Source organism: Ahaetulla prasina, chromosome 6, assembly GCF_028640845.1.
Source record: "Ahaetulla prasina isolate Xishuangbanna chromosome 6, ASM2864084v1, whole genome shotgun sequence".
In the NCBI taxonomy this organism is placed as follows: Eukaryota; Metazoa; Chordata; class Lepidosauria; order Squamata; family Colubridae; genus Ahaetulla; species Ahaetulla prasina.
Genome location: NC_080544.1, coordinates 28896584 through 28923097, shown reverse-complemented (window position 1 = coordinate 28923097; position 26514 = coordinate 28896584). Strand labels below are relative to the sequence as shown.

The 26514-nt window shown below is 40.6% G+C and overlaps 1 protein-coding gene across 1 annotated transcript in view; it reads right to left on the bottom strand.

Annotated features, from left to right (window-relative positions):
- The window catches only part of PCDH15 (protocadherin related 15), a 474186-nt gene that overhangs the window by 352738 nt on the left and 94934 nt on the right, over positions 1-26514 (bottom strand). The window contains exons 4-5 of the mRNA XM_058188831.1: positions 20597-20757; positions 1214-1369 (exon numbers count right to left, since the gene is read on the bottom strand). Coding sequence (XP_058044814.1) covers positions 1214-1369; positions 20597-20757 — 317 coding nt within the window. The remainder of the gene's footprint in view (positions 1-1213; positions 1370-20596; positions 20758-26514) is intronic.

Sequence of the window (26514 nt, the reverse complement as noted above, 5' to 3'; positions counted from 1 at the left end):
GAGTCAACCTTGAGCTTGGTGAGATTTGAACTGCCAAATTGCAGGCAGCCGGCAATCAGCAGAAGTAGCCTACAGTACTGCCTTCTAACCACTGCACCACTGCGGCTCTATGTATAATGGCAAAGTCCACTGTTTCTGAAGCTGTCTAGAGAATTACTTATATCAGAATCAGAATCTTAATTGCTCTCTCTGACTGTTCCATTAAAAAGCACTCGGATCCATAAAATTGATATTGATTAGCTAATTCAGTAACAGATTTGTCAATCAAACTACCGCATATCTTAATATATTACATGACAGAATTTGGTCACATTATTTGAATTGTAGAGTAAAAAGGTTTAAATAGAATTGATCAGAGGGACCAGAAAAAAATATTTAATTAGGTTAGGAATAAGCAACTTTTATGTATGAGTGTGTTTTTATGTGAATATAGGTGTATTTGTTTGTACTGTAAATATCATACTTATGTCCTAATGCGTATAATTTGCATTTTACATAATCTAATGGCCACCAATCACTCATTCATGTTCTATGTTTCCTAAAAAAATTGGGTTTTACATTTTACAGAGATGAATAATTACTTACTTTGGCAAATATATTAATTTTGCATGTTCTAAAGATGTATCCACATAAAAGTTGTTCCAATTAGCAATAATGTTTGCAATCAGAAGGTGTTTTTCTTTGTAGATTAATTCATGCCATCTTGGGCTGCTTATAAATCTAACTTTATCTTTTACATCATTTGCTTAATTACACCATTTGTTAAGCAAATGGCATACATTGCCACCAATGATGTAAATCAAATAACGATGCAAATGATACGTAATGCAATTATGTAAATTCAGATTTAACCAATATTCGTGTTTGATACCTCTTTCTTCCCAAATAGTCTGTTAAATCAAGATTTCATCACATTTCATTTTCGTCTTGCTCTTAGATTGTTCAGAGTTCTTTTTCATTGCATTATTTTATATAATTATGGCAATATACTCTGCATGGGTAGGTTTGGATTTACTTGTTTATTTAATTTGAGGATTCTGCCTGGAGCAAGTTTTTTCCAAATCGAATGGAAATGAGTAAGTAACCTTAAACTGAGCATGTTACTTAAGGAAATAAAAGTTGCTGTGTGGAAACGCATTACGTTCTAAGTTCTACTCTATCAGAAAAATGAAAATAAATAGTAGTAACAATATGAATTTTAAAAAAAACTCACCTCGTTCACTGTGACATAGTACTGTTCTTGCTGGAACTGGGGAGAGTTATCATTTCTATCCCTCACCACGATCCGAACTTCATGGTTGATAATAGTTCCTACTTTTCGATTAATGCATTGGACTTGGACTACAATAGACTGAATGGACACTGGTGGCTGCAAAAGAGAGAAAAAAACAAAACTATAAGTACATTTAAGTATTTTCCAAGTATCTATAACAGTGATGGCTAACCTTGCTGTCATGTGCCAAAAGCGGGAGGAATGCGGGGGGCGGAGGTTGCTCATGTTTGTGCCTAAGTAAAGGTAAAGGTTCCCCTCGCACATACGTGCTAGTCGTTGCCGACTCTAGGGGGCGGTGCTCATCTCCATTTCAAAGCCAAAGAGCCAGCGCTGTCTGAACACATCTCCATGGTCATGTGGCCAGCATGACTCAATGCCAAAGGTGCACGGAACGCTGTTACCTTCCCACCAAAGGTGGTCCCTATGTTTTCTACTTGCATTTTTACGTGCTTTCGAAACTGCTAGGTTGGCAGAAGCTGGGACAAGTAATGGGAGCTCACCCCATTACGTGGCAGCCCTAGGGATTCAAACCGCCGAGCTGCCGACCTTTCAATCGACAAGCTCATTGTTCTAGCCCCTGAGCCACCATGTCCCCTATGTGTGTGCCTACACCCATAATTCAATGCCCCCCGTGCATGCATGTACACACATTCCCCCACTCTCCCCTCACTTTTGGCATGCAACGGCATAAAGGTTACCGGTGGATCCGGTAGGCCCATTTTTCACCCTCCCCAGGCTCAAGAGGCTTACTTGGAGCCTGGGGAGGATGAAAACAGTCTCCCCCACCCTTCCAGAGGCTGGAAATGGCCGTTTCCCAACTTCCAGTGGACCCAGAAGGCCTGAAAATCAGCTGGCCGGTGCACACTGGAACTGAGCTAGAGGAACCCTCGCATGCCCACAGATATGGCTCCGCGTGCCACCTGCAAAATATTGTAGGATGCAATTCTCTAATTCCATCATGAGGAATAAAGCTAATTTAGTTCATTGGGCTTGATCCCAGATCTGTATATTTACAGGTAGTCCTCGACTTACAACCACAACGGATCCCGAAAACTCTATTGCTAAGCGAGACATTTATTGAGTTTTGCCTCTTTTTACGAACTTTCTTGTTCGTTGTCAAGTAAATCATTGCAGGTATTAGATAATGTGGGACACTGCAATCATCATAAATATCAGTCACTTGCCAAGCGTCTGAATTTTGATCATATGACCATAGGGATGTTGTAATGGTCGTATGTGTGAAAAATAGTCATAAATCACTTTTTTCATACCATTTTTCAATACCATAACTTCAAATGGTCATTAAAAGAACCGTTGGAAATCAAGGGCTACCTGTAGTTAATCCATTAAAGTCACACTTGGTATCTGGTTATGTGCCTGAACAACAGATGTAAGCATTGCAGTACATCTGATATTATATACATATATAATGTATTTTAATATAAAGTAATTGCTACAATAGTTCAGAAGCTGTAGGCTAAATCCAGATAAATGTCATGATCACACTTTGCCTTTAACTAACTGTAAAATAATAAATTCAAATACAGCCAGGTCTATTTTTAAATAATATAAGTGAGATAAATCTATCTTCTGTTTCATCAAATATTAATTATATCAGAAGGCAAACTTTCCTTACATCCATTGATGCTAAATACTATAGGAATTAAAGGGGTCGAAAAAACCTAAGCAGAGTTAAGACCTGATTATTATTTGAATAGTAAAGTGACCAGATTTCAGCGATGGCAAAGCGGGACACCATTGACGGGGGGGCGGGGGATGCGCATGCGTGCTGAGTCTCGCCACCTGGCTGAAGGAGGAGGAGAGGCTGCTGCTTCTCGGCTCTTCCAGGCAGGCTCGGCTCTCTTTGGCTCTCCTCTTGGCTCTTCCAGGCAGCGGGCAATCTCGCACCCCCTTCTCCCCCACTCCCCCTTCTCTGCCTCCTGCTCCTCCTCTTGCGTTGCCACTTCCCATTTTCAGAATGGGAGTGAAAAAAAAATACGGGACTTTTTTGAAATGCCGCAGGACGTGGGACAAATTATTAAAAAGCAGGACTGTCCTGCCAAAAGCGGGACGTTTGGTCACTATATTGAATAGGACATTTTGGGAAAGCCCAATATTGTAGGCTAGGCTGAAAAATTGGGGCAAGAAAAACATGTCAGAAGGTTGCTGAATCCAAAACAGTGTTTATCTTTCATTGGATCATATGAGGTAATAAATGCCAGTTATCATGACTATGGGGATATTACAATGATCATTAAGCGTGAAAAACAGTAATAAGTCACTTTTTTTCCAGTGCTGTTCTAACTTGAGATGCTCACTAAACAAATAGTTCTTAAGTCAAAGATTACCTCTAGCATTGTTTATGTTGTTTTGTGTGAATATACACTTAACAAATCATAGCTTTAAGGGATGGGGGTGGGTGTTTGTGAAAAAAAGAAAGTAAATTTCAGTGTAAAGCAATAAACAGAGTAGATTAGATCACAACTATCTATTACATATGTATAAAGATTATGGCGCTAATGCAGGGATCCCCAATTCCCGGGCCACAGCCCACTATTGGTCCATGGCCTATTCGGAACTGGGCCATGTGAGAGGCAGGCTGATGTGTGCACACAGCTCCACTCGTGCAAGCAGTTCCCCAAAGGCTTCTTTTCTCGCTTGTGTGAGTGGAGCTGCACGCATGTGCATGCGTGCCGACCTGCCAATCACGTGGCCTGGTTCCCCTCTCCCCCACCACCCATTGGGCCACCAAGTCTCAGGCCTCCGATGTTCCAAAAGTGGAGCGGCGAGAGCAGAGGTTGAGTGGGACAAATGTGCCCTGCTCAGCTTCGCTGACTCACCGAGGCTGCCTGCGCCAGACATCTGATCGGCTTTTGGAGTATTGGAAGCCTTGATGAGTTTGAGGGAGCATGAAACTGCGCCCCCAAAGGTTTCTCTTCTCCACACCAAAAGCTTTTGCAAATGGATGAAATAGGGTAGATGTCTCACACTGCTTCAAGCCTTCCATCCCTTTGCAAAAGCTTTTAGTTCTTTCTTGTGTGAGTGGAGATGCACGCGGACATGTCAGCCCACCACTCCTATGGCCTGGTTCCCCTTTCACTTCCTTCCCAGCTGGACTACCAAGCCACCCAAGCTGGGGACCACTGTGCTAAGGAACAAACAGGTGTTGTTGTTTTTTTTGTAAAACTTAACAAAAGGTAGGTTTCTTTATGAGAGAAATGCACCAGATAAAAAGCTGAAATTGTCAGAAGGAAAAAAAAAATGCATCCAGGTGAAACACTTGATGAAAATGCAAAAATGTTAAGCATTAGAGTGCACAAAAATAAACTGATCATGTGAAAATAAGTTTTAAAGCTAATGACATGTGGCTTTGGTAATTTTATAAATGGACAAACCCTTTGTCAATAAACCTTTGAATATGGAGGAGCAAGGGACGAGATCCTGCCTTACAGGAAAAGCTGAAACAAACTCATCAATGATGAAGGCATCATACTGTCAAAATTTACAATGCAAAAGAGATGTTTTCTTCGAACATTAGGTTCTCAAGAACATTCCGGCATTTAGATGTAAAAAAATCAACAGGATGTAGATAGGCATGAAATGGATCACATTGTTACTTTGTGCAAATGCCACCCCATTGCATAGATTAATGTCAGTCACTGTTGGCAAGTCACATTATTCAGAAGTGTTAAAAGGCATTATGCATCAACTGCCAGCATGGATTCACAAACGATACGGTCTATGTCAACACTTTTTTTCAGGAACGGTTCTTCAATCATTTTGTTCCAGAAGTCAGAAGACTTCTAAATGAGATGCTGAAAATATCAAGTGAAACACCATAGCTTTTCTAACTCTGAACTATTTCTGCTTATTATTTGGGGAAGAAAAATGGGTGTTTTTGCCCAAAAATGTAATATAGTCATCCAAACCATGAACCATTCTATCAAATAAAAGGGTTCATACTTTTTTTTTTTTTAAAGATGAATTTTGGTTGTGTTGGAGGACAAATCTGATAAGAAAAGTGATGTAAGATGGCCTAAAAAAAAAACTTTAGAATCTATAAGTTAAAGCCATCAATTTTCATTTTTGCTACAGCTTGGAAACCAGTCAAAATTCCAATACTGCCGCTGGTTAGCAAAATTGCTCTACAACATTGGCACGGACTTGTAGTTTATTTATTGACATTAGGTCACACAACTCAAACTGTTACATTAAAACATACAATAACCCCCAAAAGAAAAATCCATCCCCAGATCATATACTACAACATTCAACGTATACAACATATGTATAAGATGTATACGACATATACAATATATGAATGTAAAACATAAAATATAAATATAGTTTCAGAGATCTAAAGTCAGTTATTAGTACACTATCACAGAGAAAACTGGCAAAGAGAGAGCAAATGAGACCAACATCTTGCAGTTGTCAAAGGAAAATGGATTCCAGGTTTTGAAAGAAACGGAGATAGCCATAGAGCAGGGATGTCCAAACTTGGCCCCCTGAAGAGTCATGGACTTCAACTCCCAGTATTCCCCAGCCAGCAACTTGCTCATATTTATAGCTCATGCTGGCTGGGGAATTCTGGGAGTTGAAGTCTACCACTCTTAAGGGACCAAGTTTGGACATCCCTGCCGTAGAGACTTCTGTTGGAAGTTGAGGGCAAAGCAGTTGAGGAAGAAAAATTGACAAGTTCCCCAAGCAAAATGCCTACATTGAAATCACACCTAAAGGTCATAAAGTCTGGCGTTATTATTCATCCTTCCAAATTTTTTATAGAGATAACCATATAGAACTAGCACATCCAAGATTTCAATCCAAATAATCATGATGACAAAATCCAGCATCTCCATAGAAGATGATTCCAATTCATTCCAATAGAATAGAATATATATAGCTCAGGGTTGAAGTATGGAGTCCTTGTTGTAACCTGAGCTTGCTTGTTGTCTTACAGATGTTTCATTACCCACCTAGGTAACATCATTGGTGCCTTTTCTGTGTTCTTTTGGTCTGGGGTATGATTGTTTGCCTTACGTTTTCTTGAGTCTCTGTCGCATACCCTGTAGTTTTAAATGCTGCAAACATTCTAACTGATTAGCATTGTCTAGGTTATAACTGAGACCTGCCATCTCCTACAATACCTTTCTGAAGGATATTTTAGGGTTTAAGTTGACCGATTTGATTTACAGTTTAGTTTTCCTATCTCCAGCTTGTCTTACATGGGTACTCTTGATGGTGGTTGTCAGCATTTTTGTGAGTTTTGGGGTCATGGTTTGTTCTAGTTGCTCCTTGTGATTATCTATGGTGTACTGGTATTCATTTAGTTTGAGATGAGCATTCACACTCCTTAGCCATATCATTTTTTTACTGTGTTGTTGAGCTGTTTTCTAGGCAGCTGTGAAATTCATTGGAGGTTTGTATCCAATACTGGTGGGAAAATCATGCTATCATGGGCATTTGTTCCAGTGGTGAGATTCATTTTTTTTTTTTACTTCTGGTTCTGTGGGCATGGCTTGGTGGGCATGGCAGGGGAAGGTTACTGTAAAATCTCCATTCCCTCCTAATCATCTGGGACTCGGGAGGCAGAGAACAGATGGGGGTAGGGACAGTCAGAGGTGGTATATACTGGTTCTCCAAACTACTCAAAATTTCCGCTCCCGGTTCTCCAGGACCTGCTGAAACCCACCTCTGATTTGTACAGAAAGAATAGTTAGTGCTTGGTGGATGTTTGCCAATATTCAACTTCCTCATGCTTTAATAAATGCCCCTTATGGTCCACATGGAAGGCTTATAGTATTTGGAATCCTGTGGTTGTTGCCTTTTCTTGTTTCGCTATATTTCTGAGCAAACTCTTTTTGTAGCCAAATATTTGGTGGCATTCCTCATTAAAAACATCCCTGCATGAAAAAATGCTTGGTTGCACAACCGCCTCTTGCATTTCAGGAGTGGGAACCAATTTATTAAAATCTATGTTTAGGCATAGATCCATAGATCATGACTGATAGAAAAGTGAAGAATTTCCCAACTAGATAGATTAGGAAGCGTTACAAGGCTATATCAGTGCCAATGATGGCAGTCTAACTATTTTTTTTTAACTGAGAAGTTTTGGATTTTGTAATCTTCTAGTAAAGTTTAAAATTATCTCCTCTCCTGGTTTATAACAAAGACACACCACAACTTAGCCAAATGTGTGAATTAGGCCATTTCCTCTTCTCTGTCCTAGATCATGTTAACTGTGATTCAACAGTCAGCCAGGATTATAAATCTGTGCAATCAAGTAAGTTTTTAACTTTATTTTCAGGTTTGTTGAGACAGAAAGAAATAGCAATTACAGTTATAGCTTTACGATGAATTCATAAAGATTTTTTATCAACATTGACAATTGTATATGGAGGTTCTGAGTCATCCAGGTCATGGTTGTCGTGACACTGACAACTTTAGCATCACAAATTCAAACCAAGATAGATGTCAATGTAAAGGTTTTTCTTCCATTATTTAATTTATATATATATATAAATTATATATTATAATTATATATATATATATATATATATATATTTGTTTTCTGAGGTTTTCACGGGTGTTTGTATATAGGTCTTTGGTTGTTCGGGTTTTCTCCCGTGTAAAATTGGAAGTGTCTTGGCGACGTTTCGACGAAGTCTCATTCGTTATCTTCAGGCTTCAACTGCTTCTGGGAACGAGATGTGATGCGGCTGTTTCTTCCTTTTAAGTTAAAGGAAGAAACAGCTGCGATCACACATTGCTCCCAGAAGCATATATATATATATATATATATATATATATATATATATATATATATATATATATATATATATATATATATATATTCTGAGGTTTTCGCGGGTGTTTGTATGTAGGTCTTTGGTTATTCGGGTTTTCTCCCGCGTAAAATTGGAAGTGTCTTGGCGACGTTTCGACAAAGTCTCATTCGTTATCTTCAGGCTTCACGAAGCACGAAGCTGAAGCCTGAAGATGACGAATGAGACTTCGTCAAACGCCGCCAAGACACTTCCAATTTTACGCTGAGCCCGACCAAAAACTACATATATATATATATATATATATATATATATATATATATATATATATATATATATATTTGTTTTCTGAGGTTTTCGCGGGTGTTTGTATGTAGGTCTTTGGTTATTCGGGTTTTCTCCCGCGTAAAATTGGAAGTGTCTTGGCGCCTTAGCCCCTGAGCCACACCGCATCCCTTTTCTATTTTCTAAATAGTGTATTTTCTAAAAGTAGCTAATTACATCACTTTTTTGGGCAGTAGTACCATAAAATTATATATCAATGGAAAGATAATTTAATCAAGAATGTAATGCAATAGCTTTTATGAAGTATTTGCTAGCAGTTACAGTATAAAGAAGAAAAGTGAAACATGTAGAAAAAAATGAGATTTACAAAAATGATCATCATGTCAGTTAATACTTAATTGTGTAACCTTTAGCCTTACAACATCTTCCCATGGAGTGAGCCAAGTCTTTTAGTTCTGCAGCTGTGATCATGTGAAACCAAGATTGAATGATTGCTTCTATTAACTGGGTCACTTCTGACTAACAAGTTTCTTTAGTCGACTCCATAGATTTTCAATTGGGTTAAGGTCTGGGCCCAGGCCATTCCAGCAGTGGAATATGATTATCTTGAAACTCCCCAAAAAAGAAACCACCTGGTGTTATTAGCCATCAAACCTCAAAAATACACTTTTCCCAGAAGGTTTCCACAATTTTGTCCACTAGTGTATATTTTCTGCCCATCTTGCTAGACCTAGCAGAGAGAGCATACTCAGGCCTCTTTGGTGAAGCATGTCACTTAGTGGGACCTTGAAAGTCTGCCTTTCATGTTGTGGTACTTGTGGCATTCTCCCTTCCTCTTCCCCCCAAGATTTAAATTCCAGAAGGCTGTTGTAGATGTGACTTTTCACCCAGGTACTTTTAAAGGAGCCAAGTGTTGAGTGTATGAGATATATTTGTAAGTTATTTCCTATACTGCCTCAATGTGATTCTCTTAATTGTTGTTTTATTATTATTGTTGTTTTTATTATTCTGTTTACTGTCTAGAGTTCTAGTGATAAATGAGCAGCCATACGCATTTGTTGAATGAATGGATGAATAAAAATGATAATCTGTTTGTTGCTTCCAAATGATACACTGCATTTCATTGAGATAATTCTTGAATCCAAATATCTCATTCTTAGATGTTTAGGCTGACTAAGTTTCTAAAGAGTGAAACTGGAATTTATTGGCTTAATCAGACTTACCCTGATTATTTTGAAACTCTTCCTTAAAATTTTTAAATTTATTTTATTCTCGCTTTCCAGTTATTTATTGAACTACCATTCCATAAGAAAGCACATTCTCTTATAGTGCATTTAGTTTTAATTTCTCACCGACACTGAACACAATGTTCAAATCAAATTGAAATGTGCGGGTTTGCTTTTGAAATAAAGATGAATAGTGAAAAATTTTAAAAGCTTTTCTTCTAAAAACATTCAATAAAGTTCTTTTAAAAAATAGATTAATAAAATAAAATAAGAAATCAGCGGGATGGAGCTTTGCTTCAAAACCTAGATGCTTCAGGGCTTCATCAGATCACTGAAAAATAAAATATATGTCCTGGGGCCCCTAAACCCAAAGAAAGATAATGAAATAAGGGAAATGATTGAACAGCAGACAGAAGCTGCAGGCGTGGCCAGAGGGCAGAAACTGTTTTGAATTGCTTTAGTAGTTCCTTTGATTGTGGTGTACAAATATACAATGTGGCTGCTTTTCTGGAGAGAATAGAACTGTACAGATTATGCTGTCAGATGGAGAAACTCTTGAATATATCTGTTCACACCCTAAGTGTAATAAAATACTAGGGGTTTTTTATGTATTTTGAAATGTCCTAGAGGGTTGTTGTTTTTTCCAGCCGAAAACAAAAGAACAAGCATTTATGAGCTGAAGTATCACCATAGCATTACACAGGGAGGAGATAACATTTTTTGTGAAGTTGGCAGAAAGGGAAGAAACACGATATGAAAACATATGGGCATTGTCATCAGAGTGTTTTTGCCAGGCACATTAAAAAAAAGCTCAATTATACAGATACTTTATTACATTATGAAACTGGCTTACAGCAGGAATTCAAAGACACAACAAGACCAAAGCAGTTGCTTTCCTGACAATAAGAACTGATACAATTATGCATCCAGAAAATTCTTCCTACACAGGAACAAAAGATTGTCTGCCCCAGAGTTTAAATTCCAGGCTTTTTTTTTCTTCCTGCCTTTTTGAATCAATGGAAATTTGGTTATTCTCATCACTGCCTTGGGGTTGCAAAACACCTGATCAGAGTTTATTATCAGAAGTAGTTTGCAACTGCCTTCAGATTAACAGAGTTGGAAGAGACCTTGCAGGTCATCTAGTCCAACCCCCCTGCCTGTGGTGAAATGTAATCTAGAGCTGCAGGAAGGATGGACTCTTTCCCAGAAAGCAAAAAGACAGTAGAGCTTGGAATTTCCTGGTATGTCGGAAGAGAGAAAAGAAGCCTCTTCCACCAGCAGTTCACAAAATGTATCTAGGACAGGGGTTTCAAACTCGCATCGTCGCGTGATGTAGCGCGACTTTTTTCCTCTTCGCTAAACCGGATGTGGGCATGGCCAGGTGTGACGCAAACCCGCGGGCCGCGAGTTGACACCCTTATCTACTAGTTATGCAAACAGTTGTTTTAGTCTGTCAAGAGTTCTGTCTATAGGCAAACAACAAATAGAGAAATACTCAGAAGTAACTACATGTATTTCCCAGTGTGGGTTGCCCCCAGTTCGGACCAGTTCGCAGGAACGGGCAGTAAAACTGGCTGGAGGCCCCGCCCAGTGACCTGGATGTCATCAAAGTTGATCTGCACATGCGCAGAAGAGCATGTGTGCATGAGCAAAGCCAGTGCGCACACATGTGGGCGCAATGCAAACCGACCCCCGGTATCTCCCCAACTTTATATGCACTCCCCATCTCTGTCTCCTTCCTTATAGGCAGCAAGCAGTCGCAGAGCCTCGCAATTCTGGAGCTGCTTGCTATGCTGCCACTTAAGGACTTCTTCACATGCCAGGGCTCTGGGTACCTCTGAGTACCTCAGCAGTACCTCAGCAGCCCTAGCAACCCAAACCTGGTCCAGACCAGACCAGCAGCACAGCAAAAAACTTTGTCTTGGTACCTTTGTTACCCTGCATTCTGAGGCTCCTGCTGTCCTGCACTGTGCCACCCCAGCTGACCTTCACCCTGTCTTGTTCCCACAGTTGATGCGAGTGCCTGGCCTGGGCTGACAGAACAGGGAGAAACCTAATTTTGCTCATTAACCAATAAATGTACATAAAAAAAAAAAAGAAACACACAAAACTATCCCCTAACAACAAGAACTACTGGCAACTATTTATGGGTGAAGCTTATACGTAATCTAGCAAAATTTTGCTGCCTTTAGAGCAATAAATTTATCTCGATGGCTTATCAGTTAAAGGCAAAATTATCAAAGCGCACCAGAAATTTAAATGAAGGAAGAGCACACAACTGTGTTAAACGTCCTTGTAGAACCGGCAAAAGAGAAGAACATGGGGCTGCTGATTCTATTGTACCCATATCATATTGGGTTTCATATAAGGTTTTTCTACATTTTCCTGCATGCAGGACAGCTGTAGGGAGACCATTCAATAATTTGAGAACTGTGATATGATATAAACACAATGCTGGTTTCGACACTAAAATTTGGTTATTTGCAATTATATTATGAGAGAAAACAGCAATTTTTGCTTGACCTTCTGGATTCAAGATTCTTTGCCTTGTATCGATCTAAGTATTGATCCAGGAGTGACTAGATTTCAGAACTTCAGAACTTCAGACTAGAACTTGATTTCATTGAGAGCCACATTAGGGTTGTGTTTGTCCTTGGGGGGAGGGCATGGCCCAGGTGGGCATGGCCAGCTCGATGGTTCTTGTGTCGGGGGCACCTCAAGTCCTCCCTCACTCTCATTATAATCTCCTTCCTTCCTTCCTTCCTTCCTTCCTTCCTTCCTTCCTTCCTTCCTTCCTTCCTTCCTTCCTTCCTTCCTCTTCTCTTCATTCTCCTTTTTTCTTCCTTCCCATCTTTCCATTTTTTCTTTGTCTTTCCTCTTTCCTTTCTCCTTTCCTGTCCCTTCTTATATGCTCAAATGGAAAAGGGGAAACATTTCTCCTTTTGTTTTGTTTTTAGTTTGTTTTCCTAGCCCTCTGCCAGTGAAAATGGGCCCCATTTTAACTGCAATGGCCTCCTGCAGCCCTCTGCCAATGAAAACCGAGCCCAGGGGAGGGCTGCACGCAGTGCTCCTGACTCTGTTTTTGCTGGCAGAAGGCATCGTGGCCTGGCCCTTTGCTGTTTTCAGGGTGGCTTCATGGCCAGACATAAGCACCCTGTGGTGCTTAGACTCCAGGTCTGGAGTTTGACACCCCTAATCCAGTGGTGGGATTCAGCCAGTTTGCACCACTTCGGGAGAACTGGTTAACTGTCTGAGCAGTTTGGCAAACTGGTTGTTGGAAGAAATCATTACGTAGGGCAGAGAACCGGTTGTTAAATTACTTGAATCCCACCACTGCCCTAATCTAGTCTGATCTGACTGTAAAGTTAAGATGGCATCACTGGACAAACCACAGAAACTTTTGGATCACCATTTTCTAGGAAGATTTGTATTTATCTGCCAATATTACAGGGTTAGCTGGCCTGGTCCTTCACAAGGCAGATGCTGAACCAAGAATGATCTTGAGGGGGAAAAGGCTCATGTGGTTAACAACAGCATGGCAAGGGGTCAGGCCAGCCATGCTTGGTCAGCAGCGGGAGCAAGAGGGCAGTAAAGTCAGCTGAGAATGGCAAAATGTAGGGTGGCAGGGGCCCTGGGGTATAGGGAGCCAAAAGGGCAGAAATGAAGGGGTTAAATGTATATCACAATTGCAGGACAAAGCAGATGTCAGTTTTGGAAGGCAATTTTCTTTATGCTTCTTAACTGCCACATATTTTAGCTGAGGAAGTTGGGAGGGGGTTGTTGTTGGAGTGGTAGAAAGTTAGTCATAACAACATTCTGTATTCAAGGACATCCTGCGTCTGATGGAGACTGCCTGAAGATTGTATCCAATTGAGTGTGAAGAGTCGATCTGACAATGTGATGAACTTGTGGATGTGGGGCAGGGCTGTGAACTGTCAACTGGGGGTGGAAAACCTGGAAGCTTTCAGTTTCGGGTTTTCCCAGCTATGCCAACATGACATCTCTAATAAATTGGAACTTTGAGGAACCTCAACCCTCAGAGCTTTCATTGGGGGTGTTCCTTGGAACCCTGACATTAGATAGATAATACAATCAGATGAGTAATTCTACTTTATTGTAATGTTCCACTGATAGACTTTTTGCAAGATAGAAAGTACAATCCTCCTTCTCTTTCACAGGTCTAGAAACTAGAGAGGGTCTCTTCTGAGTCTCCTGCCCTGCCCACTATCATGGACTATATTGTCTCTTATCATTGGTCAGCATCTCTTTATCCAGTCTCCAAACATCTTTCCCACATACCATTATAGTGGGCAGGGACAGTGGTGAAATCCAAATTTTTTTATTGTCGGTTCTGTGGGCATGGCTTGGTGGGCATGGCGTAGCTTGGTGGGTGTAGCTTGGTGGGCGTAGCAGGTGAAGGATACTGCAAAATGTCCATTCCCTCCCTACTCCTGGGGGAAGGATATTGCAAAATCTCCATTCCCTCCCCACTCTGGGGCCAGCCAGAGGTGGTATTTGCCAGTTCTCCAAACTACTCAAAATTTCCGCTACTGGTTCTCCAGAACCTGCTGGATTTCACTCCTGGGTGAGGGAGTTGAAATGCCCCTGTGGTTGTAAGTGTAGGGAACCTGCCAAATCTTCACATTTTGATCACTTGCAGGGGTGCTCCAATGGCTAGACATAAGTACATTCATTGAGGACTACTGTAACTTTAAATAGTTTGTTGTGCCTTGTCCTCCCTCCTCTCCTCAGCCGGGCCCCTCCCACCTACACCTGGGCCTGTTATCAGACTTGGAGTCTGATAATGAAGATGAACGGCCTGTCATGTCTCCAGCCCCCGGCCCTGGCCCCATGCCCGGACAGGATGTCAGGAATGAACAAACAAATCTCACTGCTACAGCATGTGAGCAGGGAGCCAGCCATGTGCTAGAATTACTGACAGCAGATCCAGCTGAGGAGAATTCACAGTGGGAGGATCCTCGCTTCCGGAGATCTGAGAGGCGACGCCAGCAGAAGGAAGGGAGGGGCAGGCCTGGATAATGCTGAGTCATGGAGCCACACCCCACAGCCTATATAAAGGACCTGCTTGTGGCATTCCAATCTTGAGTCAAGCAAAGTCTCATCTAGTTTGCTGAAGTCACAACTTGGACTCCTGCCTGCCCTGAGAAACCTGGAAGGAATTTGGCAAAGTTGCAGAGGTTTCATGGCCACGCTTGATACGGACTTCCTAGACCCGGTCGTCGGAGGGGGAGTGGGACACGACATAGTTGCTGAACAAATGGTCATAACTCAAGGACCTGTATTACACTAGTACTGACTAATTATGTTTTGTTATGTTATGTTAAGTCCAGAAACAGCTAAAGAGATGTCATTGCACAGGTGCAGCATGCATACCAGGCATATAGGTGAACATTTCCCATGGAAACTCATATAAATAATATGAGTAAAAGGCACTGATGAGGCTGAAGAAGCAAACATTTGTACTACAAGCAATTTTTTTACAAACGTTTCACAGAATCACCTCCAGTACAATTTATTCTGTGCACAGTATGAGTTTATGATTTGCAAACATATCTCTTATAAGAGGTACTGCTAATTAGCTGTCTGTGGCAAGATTACCCTCATTCAAGCACATTTATTTGGCCATCAGCAGCTCAACCAAATTGCAATCAAGGTATGGTAAACAAAAACAAAATTATTTCATTTATAAGGCAAATGAGAAATCGACAGCTGTTCTTTTTCTTTAAGCTTCTGGGATACAGCAACAACTATTCTTATTTTTCTGTTATGTTATTTGAGTCTTCCCACCATTATTAATACGTACCATTACCTTCTTAACTCCACTACTGCTGTTAATTGTATTAAATTTTATTAAATGTTCAGAATATTAATAGCTAATGAGTTGGATGCTGTTAAAATTGTTTAGTACAAATAATGCTTGCTTTCAAGCTTATGGGAAAGTTTATGTTTTCACATTTCAACTCAATTTCTAAATGGATTTTCTTATATCATACAAACAACAATGTAATATTGATCAACCTTGTATTCTTGGGAACTTCTTAATTTGCTGTACAATAGATTCAAGGTCCAGAGCTCTACAATTTCAACATGTGTTGATTAATCCTGGCTACCTAATGAAATGAAAATTACCTAAGAATAATATGCTTGAATAGATAGTGGACATAATAGACCTAATTCTTTTTTTTTCTCCTTAGTAAAATTGATCTTGCCTTGTAATTGATAGATTTACTTTTTATATCATGAATTTATGATGTCGATAATATTATTACAGCTATACAGAAGTCACAATATACTTACTACTTGCATTTATGACTATCAAATAAAATAATTCTAAAAAGTTGTATTACAGGCTGTTCACAAAAATTAGACACAAATGAAATCCTACATTTGGAAACTATTGTTCACTCATACAACAACCGTTGATGAGGATCCTTCAAAGATGCATCGCATTTATGTCATTTATAATCAGGTTACTTTATTTTTATACCTTAGACTAGGGGGCGGAAATAGTGCCCTGGAACCACATATATTCTCAACTCTTTCTCTTTCTACTAGAGCCTCTTTCAGTCACAAATGGTGGAAACTGAATTCATGGTTTTCATTATTTTGAGGTGAGAAACTGATTAAGGGTAACTCTTCACATGTATCATGTATCAATAGATACATGAGCAACACGTATCATGTATACGTAACACATGTATTGATACGTAATTGATACGTAATTAATCACATTATTGATACGTAACACATGTATCAATAGATACATGAGCAACATGAGGACCCATATTGTTGGGGGGGCAATAAGTTGACTTTGTAAATATACAAATAGAATGAGACTATTGCCTTACACACTGTAAGCCGCCCTGAGTCTTCGGAGAAGGGCGGGATATAAATGTAAATAAATAAATAAATAAATAAATAAATAAATAAATAAATAAATAAATAAATAAATAAATAAATAAATAAATAAATAAACACTGTTGGAAATATGTCAATCAATCCACAAAACAGTATCACTTCTAAAACAGAAGCAACAACCTCAGCAGATGTCAGGCTTAAGCCCCAGAAATGACAGTGAGTTCCACTGGAGTCTAGATCTTTATTTGCTTGTACCTAATAGGTGGAATCTTGCTAGACTAAAGTTATAACATTCTAACCCAATAGATACAGTATATCTAGGAACATTCTAGAGCAGTGATAGCAAACCTTTTTGGCACCAAGTGCCCAAACTGGAACGTGCATGCATGTGTGCGCACTGGAGCACCAGAAACCCAAAGACCAGCTGGCTGGTGTGTGCATGCCTGGTTTTTGGCCATTTTTCAGCATTTTTTAGGCTGCTTTCTGGGCCATTTTCTGGGCTGTTTTCCAGGCTGTTTCAAAAAATGGCCTGAAAACAGCCCAAAAAATGGGCCTGAAAATACCTCTGAAAACTGCCTGAAAATGGCCAGAAAACAGGCTGGAAAACGGCCTGAAAAACGACCTGAAAATGATCAGGAAAACTGCCTGAAAACACCCAAAAATGGCCCTGAAAACTGCCTGAAAGTGGTCCTGAAAACTACCTGAAAAACTGCTGGGAAATGGCCGGAAAACAGCCCAGAAAACGGCCCGAAAAATGGCCTGAAAATGATCAGGAAAACTGCCTGAAAACAGTCCAAAAATCGCCCTGAAAATGGCCCTGAAAACTGCCTGAAAAACTGCCTGAAAATGGCCAGAAAACAGCCCAGAAAACGGCCCGAAAAACGGCCTGAAAATGATCAGGAAAACTGCCTGAAAACAGCCCAAAAATCGCCCTGAAAATGGCCCTGAAAACTGCCTGAAAGTGGTCCTGAAAACTACCTGAAAAACTGCTGGGAAATGGCCGGAAAACAGCCCAGAAAACGGCCTGAAAAACGGCCTGAAAATGATCAGGAAAACTGCCTGAAAACACCCCAAAATGGCACTGAAAATGGCCTGAAAACTGCCTGAAAAATGGCCTGAAAAACTTCTGGAAAATGGCCAGAAAACAGGCCAGAAAATGGCCTGAAAAATGGCCTGAAAATGATCAGGAAAACTGCCTGAAAACACCCCAAAATGGCACTGCCTGAAAATGGCCTGAAAACTGCCTGAAAAATGGCCTGAAAATGGCCCAGAAAACGGCCCGAAAAATGGCCTGAAAATGATCAGGAAAACTGCCTGAAAACAGCCCAAAAATCGCCCTGAAAATGGCCCTGAAAACTGCCTGAAAGTGGTCCTGAAAACTGCCTGAAAAACTGCTGGAAAATGGCCGGAAAACAGCCCAGAAAACGGCCCGAAAAATGGCCTGAAAATGATCAGGAAAACTGCCTGAAAACAGCCCAAAAATCGCCCTGAAAATGGCCCTGAAAACTGCCTGAAAAACTGCTGGAAAATGGCCAGAAAACAGCCCAGAAAACGGCCTGAAAAATGGCCTGAAAATGATCAGGAAAACTGCCTGAAAACAGCCCAAAAATTGCCCTGAAAATGGCCCTGAAAACTGCCTGAAAGTGGCCCTGAAAACTGCCTGAAAAACTGCCTGAAAATGGCCTGAAAAATTGCTGGAAAATGGCCAGAAAACAGCCCAAAAATGGCCTGAAAATGATCAGGAAAACTGCCTGAAAACAGCCCAAAAATCACACTAAAAATGGCCCTGAAAACTGCCTGAAAATGGTCTGAAAATGGTCCTGAAAATGGCCTGAAAAACTGCTGGAAAATGGTTGGAAAACAGCCCAGAAAACGGCCCAAAAATGGCCTGAAAATGATCATGAAAACTGCCTGAAAACAGCCTGAAAACGGCCTGAAAAAGGCCTGGAAATGGCCTAGTCTTTGGCCGTTTTCAAGCTGTTTTCTGGTGCTCTGGCACCTGTGAAGACCAAATGGCTGGTGCGCTTGTGCACTCTGGAAACCGGAAGAGCAACAGGTGATGGAGTGCGTGCCCACAGAGAGGTCTCTGCGTGCCACCTCTGGCATGCGTGCCATAGGTTCGCCATCATGGTTCTAGAGCAGGGATGTCCAAACTTGGCCCCTTGAAGAGTGGTGGACTTCAGCTCCCAGAATTCCCCAGCCAGCAACTTGCTCATATTTATAGCTCATGCTGGCTGGGGAATTCTGGGAGTTGAAGTCCACCCCTCTTCAAGGGGCCAAGTTTGGACACCCCTGTTCTAGAGTATGACTACCTTGAACCTATTCCTCTTACTACTATCCAGTTCTGGATACGTAGTTTCTTGCTATGGGCCACTCTCTGGAGTATGTTGCCTCTTCCCTGAGAAGCTGTGGTGCTATTACCAACATTCCCTTCTACTTCTCATTCAACTACACTGTCAACTCAAAAAGCATTTCTAGTCTGCTCTTGAATTGCCATGGGCAGCAAGGGAGGAGCACATTCCGTCCATACCTTCTTCCAATGTTGAATCTCAGATTACCAAAACCGTTTACAGCCCACGGAACTGCTTCTTGGAGAATGTGATTTATGACACAGACTGAGAGGAGGGGGGAAACAGGGTCAAAGTTGAGCCGTAACTTACCTGCGGCAGAGTAGATCTCACTCGAGTAGATGCCAACATGCTGCTCCTAATAAATAACTGGATTTCTTTTGAAACTTGGCTAGAGACTCATGAGTTAATTAGGGCATCTGTCGGAACCTTGACATACACATTCCATCATAGTAATTTTATTTCTATGGTCTTCCCACCACTCTTAATATGTACTCTGTCTTTCTTAACTCTATTATTACTGTTAATATTATTAAATGCAGATGCTCAGAATATTAACAGCTAATAAATTGGATGCTCTTAAAAATGTAAGAAGTTTAAGGAACAGAGCAAAACTTTTAACAACTGCCCTAAAAACATTTTATGATTGATTATAAACTTTTCTCCTAGTATATACCAGAACAGTTGCTACCTTTCTCAAGAGCTAACTTGTCCCTTTAACATTTACATTAAAATGATAATAGTATTTGGATAACAATATCCAAATGAGGATTTGAGTGGAGCTCTGACAGGATGTAATCAGGCCTTTGAAGGTTGCTCTACCCTTATTTTGGTGGTGAAATGTAAAATTTGTTACTACTGGTTCTGTGGGCATGGCTGGGGGGCTTAATGTGAATGGGTGGGCATGGCCAACTTTTTTTTTTACTTTTAAAAGCATTTTTTCTACAATCTCTTTGGCTGAAAAGGTTGTAAAAATGCTTTTAAAAGCCTATGACGATCTCAGCTGAGCTGCGCGATCATCAGAGGCTTTCTTTTACTTTTAAAAGCATTTTTTCAGCCAAAAAAAATGCTTTTAAAAGTTAAAAAAAACCCTCTGATGATCGCATGGCTCAGCTGGGCATGTGGGGGAGACAGGGATTTTTGTTACCGGTTCTCTTAACCACCCGCCGCGATTGCTACTGGATTGGGCAGTCCGGTCCGAACCGGGAGCATTTCACCCCTGCCTTATTTCAATGCTTTGAAATCCAACCATTAAGGCAGACATAGCCACAACCCCCTTAAATATTTGTTATTAGCTTACTAAATTGAAATCATTGGCTTATTTGCTTTTCATATAAAAGCTCAAGTGGTAAAACTAACAAAAAATATATATACAGCTTGCATCAATATGGTTACCCAATTCTTAGTATATTAATTAAATGCACAACTAAGAGTCAGTTTGCTTATTTGTGACTTGGAATGATTTGCGACACTCTCATTTGTAATTAAAGCTTAAGGTCTAGTCCACTGCATGACTCAAGTCATTTATGCCATTTGATAAAAAATTATACCAATTTGAATATGACCAAGAATATATAAATCTGCTTGATACATCCACTACTTGGGACATCTACTAAGGCTACAATTTAACATATTTAGAAGAGATCAATGGAATTTCTTTCATAGTAAAAAAAAAAAAGCTTACGACATAAATGTGCATTTCCCATTTTCATTACTCACTTAAAAAATAAATAAATCCTGAACTAGATGTTTAATATAAAAGAAGACTCGAGTTCATGAGTGATGGAGAAACCAACTTACGTCTCTGTCCAGAACTCGTCCAGTGCTGTTAAGATAAAGTCTCTGGTTGATAGGATCTAAAATGACCCAGTAGTCTGTGTTATCCTTTAATGTGAGTTCAATAGTGGGATCAGGTCCTCCTGCTGTTCCTTTGATCAACATGCTGTCTACCAAGATTGTGCCTGAAACAGAAAGCAGGGAAGGTGCAGCTGTAAGTGAAATACAATTTTGAGAAGATACAACATTAAATCTATCATTGCCAGGTGCTACACTGACCTCTGATGATTGAGATAGATAGATAGATAGATAGATAGATAGATAGATAGATAGATAGATAGATAGATAGATAGGTAGGTAGGTAGGTAGGTAGGTAGGTAGGTAGGTAGGTAGGTAGGTAGGTAGGTAGGTAGGTAGGTAGGTAGGTAGATGATAGAGTCACACACACAGCATAAGGTTTAACGGAGGATCCTTGTTGGTTTCTGAGGTTGTTTGTTTGTTTGCAGATATTTCATTTCCCAGATAGGTAAAAACATAATTGCAACATCATCATCACACTGATGATGTTAGCTAGTCAGGTAACATAATATCTGCAAGCAAGCAAGCAATTACAGAAACCAACAAGGATTCCGTAGCATAATACTGTTTTTCAACCTCAGCAATTTTAATATGTGTGGACTTCAATTCTCAGAGTTCTGAGCATAAAAGTCCAAACATTTTAACTTTGCTAAGGTTGGGAAACATTGGCATAGAACAGGGATGTCGAACTCAATTTCACTGAGGACCGTATCAGGGCTGTGGTTGACCTCGGAGGACCGGCCAGGCATGGCCGACTGGGTGGGTATGGCCAACTGGGTGGCATGGCCACCTTGAGTCCACTCCCCAAACTGCTGGCATGTTTCCCCTTTGCATTGGGTAGACTGGGCCGAAGCCACACTGGCCCAATCTTTCTTCTTTACACTGGGTAGACCAGAACGGCCCCATGGGCCTTGAGTTTGACAGCCCTGGCATACAATGTACAATAGTTGAATTTCTGGGTGCGTGGGAGGAGGAGGGGAGAGTGAGAGAGGCCTGCCCCCCCTTTTTTGCAATTCAAATTAAAGGGCTGGTCTTTTAGATTTGATTGAATCTCTATGCTAGGTACATCCAAACCTTGGTCTTGCCTGGGTCACTTTTGAGTGAAGAGAAATTTCTTGGGCTGCATATAAAATACATAATATAGTTGATTTACATAAATAACAAATTTCCTTTAATTTTTTTATATTTGTATTATCTTGTGGAGCCACATTATTCACTGTTTAAGGCTGAATGCGGCCCATCGACTACAGGTTGGACACATCTGTTTTACATCTTTTCATTTATAATTCAAGTTCTTTGGATGTAAAACTTGAGGTGTGGCTGGGAAAAGGTTAAAAATAATCTTGTCACTTCAAGAAAATTGGGGATGGAGCTGATAAGAGACCTACTCTATAATTTCAAATGAATATTCAGTACAGCATCTACTTTGGTTCTGATTTGCTTTACCACGGTGGATCATGGCCTTAAACGCATTCAGACAGCATTGATCTATCACACGAGTTAGTTTCAGTTTCTTATTCCTCCTGGTATTAATAACAAATGCACGTAATTCTCCGGTCACTTAACTGAAACATTTTAAGGCTGTCCTTTTAGCTAACCACCTTGCTATTACACTTCTGAACTTCAAGTTCACATGTCAGCTTTTTGGAAGAAAAAAAAATGCCTTCCTTTCATTCCTCTTATATTTTGAACATTTCTTTTAGTTGCTCAAGAGCCAGTTTTTTGTCCTTCAGCTAAAACGCCAGTTTGATAACCTATTCCTTCTACATATGAAAGCTGGAGATAAGATTTTGATGTGGCATACATATATTTCATCCTACTGGCAAACACAAAGCAGACGGCTATGATGTGAGCCCCAGGTTGACAACTAATTTCTCACTGGAGTTATAATCTGAACCATATCAGAGCAGAAAGAACAACAGCATTCGCTTCACCTATTGGCTTCCTTTGGCATAGCCAAAGAACAAACTCAGATCTTTCTAACACTTATCATCTATTCCTGCCTGGACAGAAAGATCACCTGAGTTAGTTGTTCGAGACCATGAAAAGAGTTGGGGCAGAGGTTAAGCGGAACAAGCAGCTGAGATGTACCAGACAAAATGGAGGGTATTACAGAAGAAACAAACAATTCTGTCCTCATCACTTCTTGTTAATGTTTGCAAAAAGAGTCCAGAGTCCTTTGCTTGTATACTGATGTTGTGACCCAGGCCCAAATAAGTAGTAATAAACTTAGTCCGTGGAAAAACAAACTTTATTCGAACAGCTGCGAATTACTTCATTCCCAGCGTCGTTCAACTCAAAGTAAAACAAATGCCTCCCAATACAAATTCCTCAGTTATCTCACAAACCTTGGTCCAGTTAGGAAAACTGCCAAAGGCCCTTCCTGGCAAAAGTCCAGAAGCCACAAAAACAAAGATGTATACGAAGCAGAAGATGGAGCAGAAGACTCAGCTACAACATTGTTTTCCGGCAAAGCTGAAACGCCAGTGCTGGTCTGTTTTAAGCCTTATGGGAGGGGCCAATCATCTCTTGGCACTCCTCCTGAGTTGTCCTCTGTGCTTGAGCTGCTCTTGTCTTCTGGCAGCTCTTCTCATGTGTGCATTAGGAACAGGCTCCTCCTGTTCCTCTGGCTCACTACTATCAGTCTCTGGAGGCTCTGGAGTCCACACCTCACTCCCCGATGGCCCTGGCCCCACCTCAGCCTCATCGCTGTCTGACTCAGTTGCCAGCTCCATAGGCTGCTGACAGATCACAACAACTGACAACATGATGATTGTTATTACATTTGCTTATCTTACTGTTATATATTATTTCTAATCCAGCACCAGCAATGTTTGCAGGAGGGAAGCGGTGTCCAAAAATCAATAAAGAATGTTTGACTGGTGCTGATGATGTTACCTAGTTTGGTAATGAAATGTCTGCAAGAAAACAACCAAACTCAGACAGCAGCCAAAGGCCTCTTGGCATCAAAATCTGCAACATGATGCATATGATATAACTGAAGTCCTAAGTCTTCTATACATATGTTGACATTTACGTACAAAAGGAGCAGGAGTTCAATTATGATGCTGTTGTAGAGCCTGAAATTGACATATGTGTAGCCATTTTATTTAGCTCTCTATTTTACTCATTTATTCCTTTACTTTCTCTTTACTATGTAAGGTTTTTTTTTTCCAGGTTCGCCACATTCTTACAGTGGGGGGGAGGAGTGAATAGATACCGTGTTTCCCTGAAAATAAGCACTGTCTTATATTTTTTGAACTCCGAAATAAGCGTGTGACCTTATTTTTGGGGACATCTTATTATTTTGGGGGATGTGGAGCAAGATGGGGCTCCTCTTGCTGTCTTACCTGATTTCCAGCTCTCCATTTAAATATTTTTGGGGAGGGCTTATTTTAGCACATGCACTCAAAAGCCCGATTAGGCTTATTATCAGAGGATGTCTTATTTTTGGGGAAATAGGGCAGTGAGGATAGTTTTAGCTAGGTGACCTTCTTTCCCATGGGAACAGAGGCTGCTCCTGGTGAGAAAGGAAGGTGGCATGAAGACACTGGGCACAATGTGGATTGAGTGTTTATTGGAGAATGTGACTTTTGGGGGATGTTTCTAAATATTATGTGGTATAATTCTGGTTTGTGTCAGATCCAGAATTACAACAAACTTTGCCAATTTGATGTCTACCTAAATAAAAGAATTTTGTTTTCGAAGATGGACTTTGCACATTTCTTTTTTGAATGGGTTTCATCACTTGGAAACCTGACAGCTGTCTCTGCTGACTTTTTGAGAGATGACAGTTTTTCAGAGATGCATACACACACACACACACACCAATGTTCACGATTGTAGAACAGTGTCTTCTTTTGGAGATATAGAGCAGATAAACATATGCCACTTCCTTTTCTGAGTCACCATGTTGCTTCTCCTCTCTGGCATTTCACCTCTAAAGTATCATTCCGCAGGATCCAATATTAGTCGGGACCAAAGGTTTATTCTTCCAAACTTTTGTGCCTGTGCTAGAGCCCTTTATCAGGGAACTTAACTTCTCTTTCTCTCTCTCTCTCTAGAATATGTGCACTGGGCTGTTTTATGCTTTATATTTATATGGTGTCAGCAGTTTATAGTTACTGAACATACCCAGTCTTTGGCAATACATTTTTGGGTTCTAAATCCGATACAGAAACTGTAGAATCCAATCACATTGCCTCCACATATTTTTCTTGACAAGCATGGAAATAGTTTGCCATTTTTCCTTCCTCCTCCTCCTCCTCCTCCTCCTTCTCCTCCTCCTCCTCCTCCTCCTCCTTTTTTCTTGACTTAGTTTACAGTTTTAATCTTCTCCCACCCAAGTACTTACCTAATCCCACCCAAGTACTTATCTGACAAGATCCTGCTTAGTTTCTAAGCCCAAACATGCCATACATATAAATATACATGGACACATCACTTAGAAAAACAACACAATATATTATTGTTTGGTAGGACTATGAAATGGTTCTGAATCACTTTGGAAGAGAATTTCTGGAATGACAATGCAGGCATTCTTGGGCTTTTAAATGAATGGCAGACAGGCACTGCATATATGCTTCTTTGCATTCTGAAGGGCTTCTGAACTGAATCTTAAACCTTACACAGTTTTACTGTTGGCACAGCTGGACCCTTTATAGGTCCTACTCAGTGAGAAGAAGCAGGGTTTCTTTTTTTAAAACAAAAATTAAATGATAGAAGCAAAATGAGAAAGCACTACCCATGTTTCCCCATAAATAAGACCCAATCTTATATATATATATTTTCCTCCAAAAGAGGCATTAGATCTTATTTTAGAGGGATGCCTTCCACTGTTTCACCTCACGACAACCCTGCCCAGCAGGAGCCTGTGTGGCAAAGAAAGGCTTCTGATGGTGAAACGGAGCTTGGGGGGCACTGCACATGTCAATCTGGAGCTCATTTCTTAGCTGCAAAGGCTTTTCCTGAAGGCCTCCGACAGTGAAAGGGAGGCCAGGGGCGATGCGTCCAAGCAGTGGCAAGCAGCTGCAGAAGAAATGGGCCAGCTAGCTGAGGCAGGTGTCGGGGTGTGGGAGGCCTTGCTGCAACTGTTCTAAGCTAAGTGGATGCGGGGCGCATGGGGCAGCTGTACCCCACATCCCCACCCTAGCTTGATTTTTATATGTGCACCTCACCCCTTCTTGTGCAACCAGGTGCAATGGAGTGGGGCAAGGTCTTAGCCAGGGCTTATACTGGGTGCACATGTAAAAATCAAGATAGGTCTTATTTTCAGGGAAACACGGTATTTACATTTAGAACTTGGCAGCATTTCCTGAAATGAGACCTCCCTCCCATTTGTGATCATTTTTAATTTGGACCCTGTGTTGCAATGCCCACAATAGGGCATTGAGATAGGTTCACCCACAGATTTCTGATATGGCTTTACTTGTATATCTTGTTTAGCTAATCTCCAGATTACTGCTCTCTTCTGAAGAGCAGAGATGGATAACATAATATTCCTCCATATATTTTCTAGCCCACAGAAAAAGTAGGCCCTGTTCCCCCCCTCCCCCCCACTTCCTAGCTATGATTCAAAAGTAGTGCTTTCTGGTCAAGCTGCTTTGAGTCCTTCAGAGTGAATCTTTTCAAGAATTCCATTCCAATATAGCCCCAGCTATGATTAGCTGCATCGCTTGCAATGCCCTGTTGCCTTGGCTCACTGCTATTGTGCATAGCTATAGTATTTCCCCCTGGGCTGCCAGATTGTTTACATCTTTTCTCCTTTTCTCTATTCTTTTAAAATTTACAATTTCAAAAATGCAAAATAACAGGTATTGTTCTTGTTTAGCCGATGCAAGTGAGACAAGCAACTCAGGGTTTTG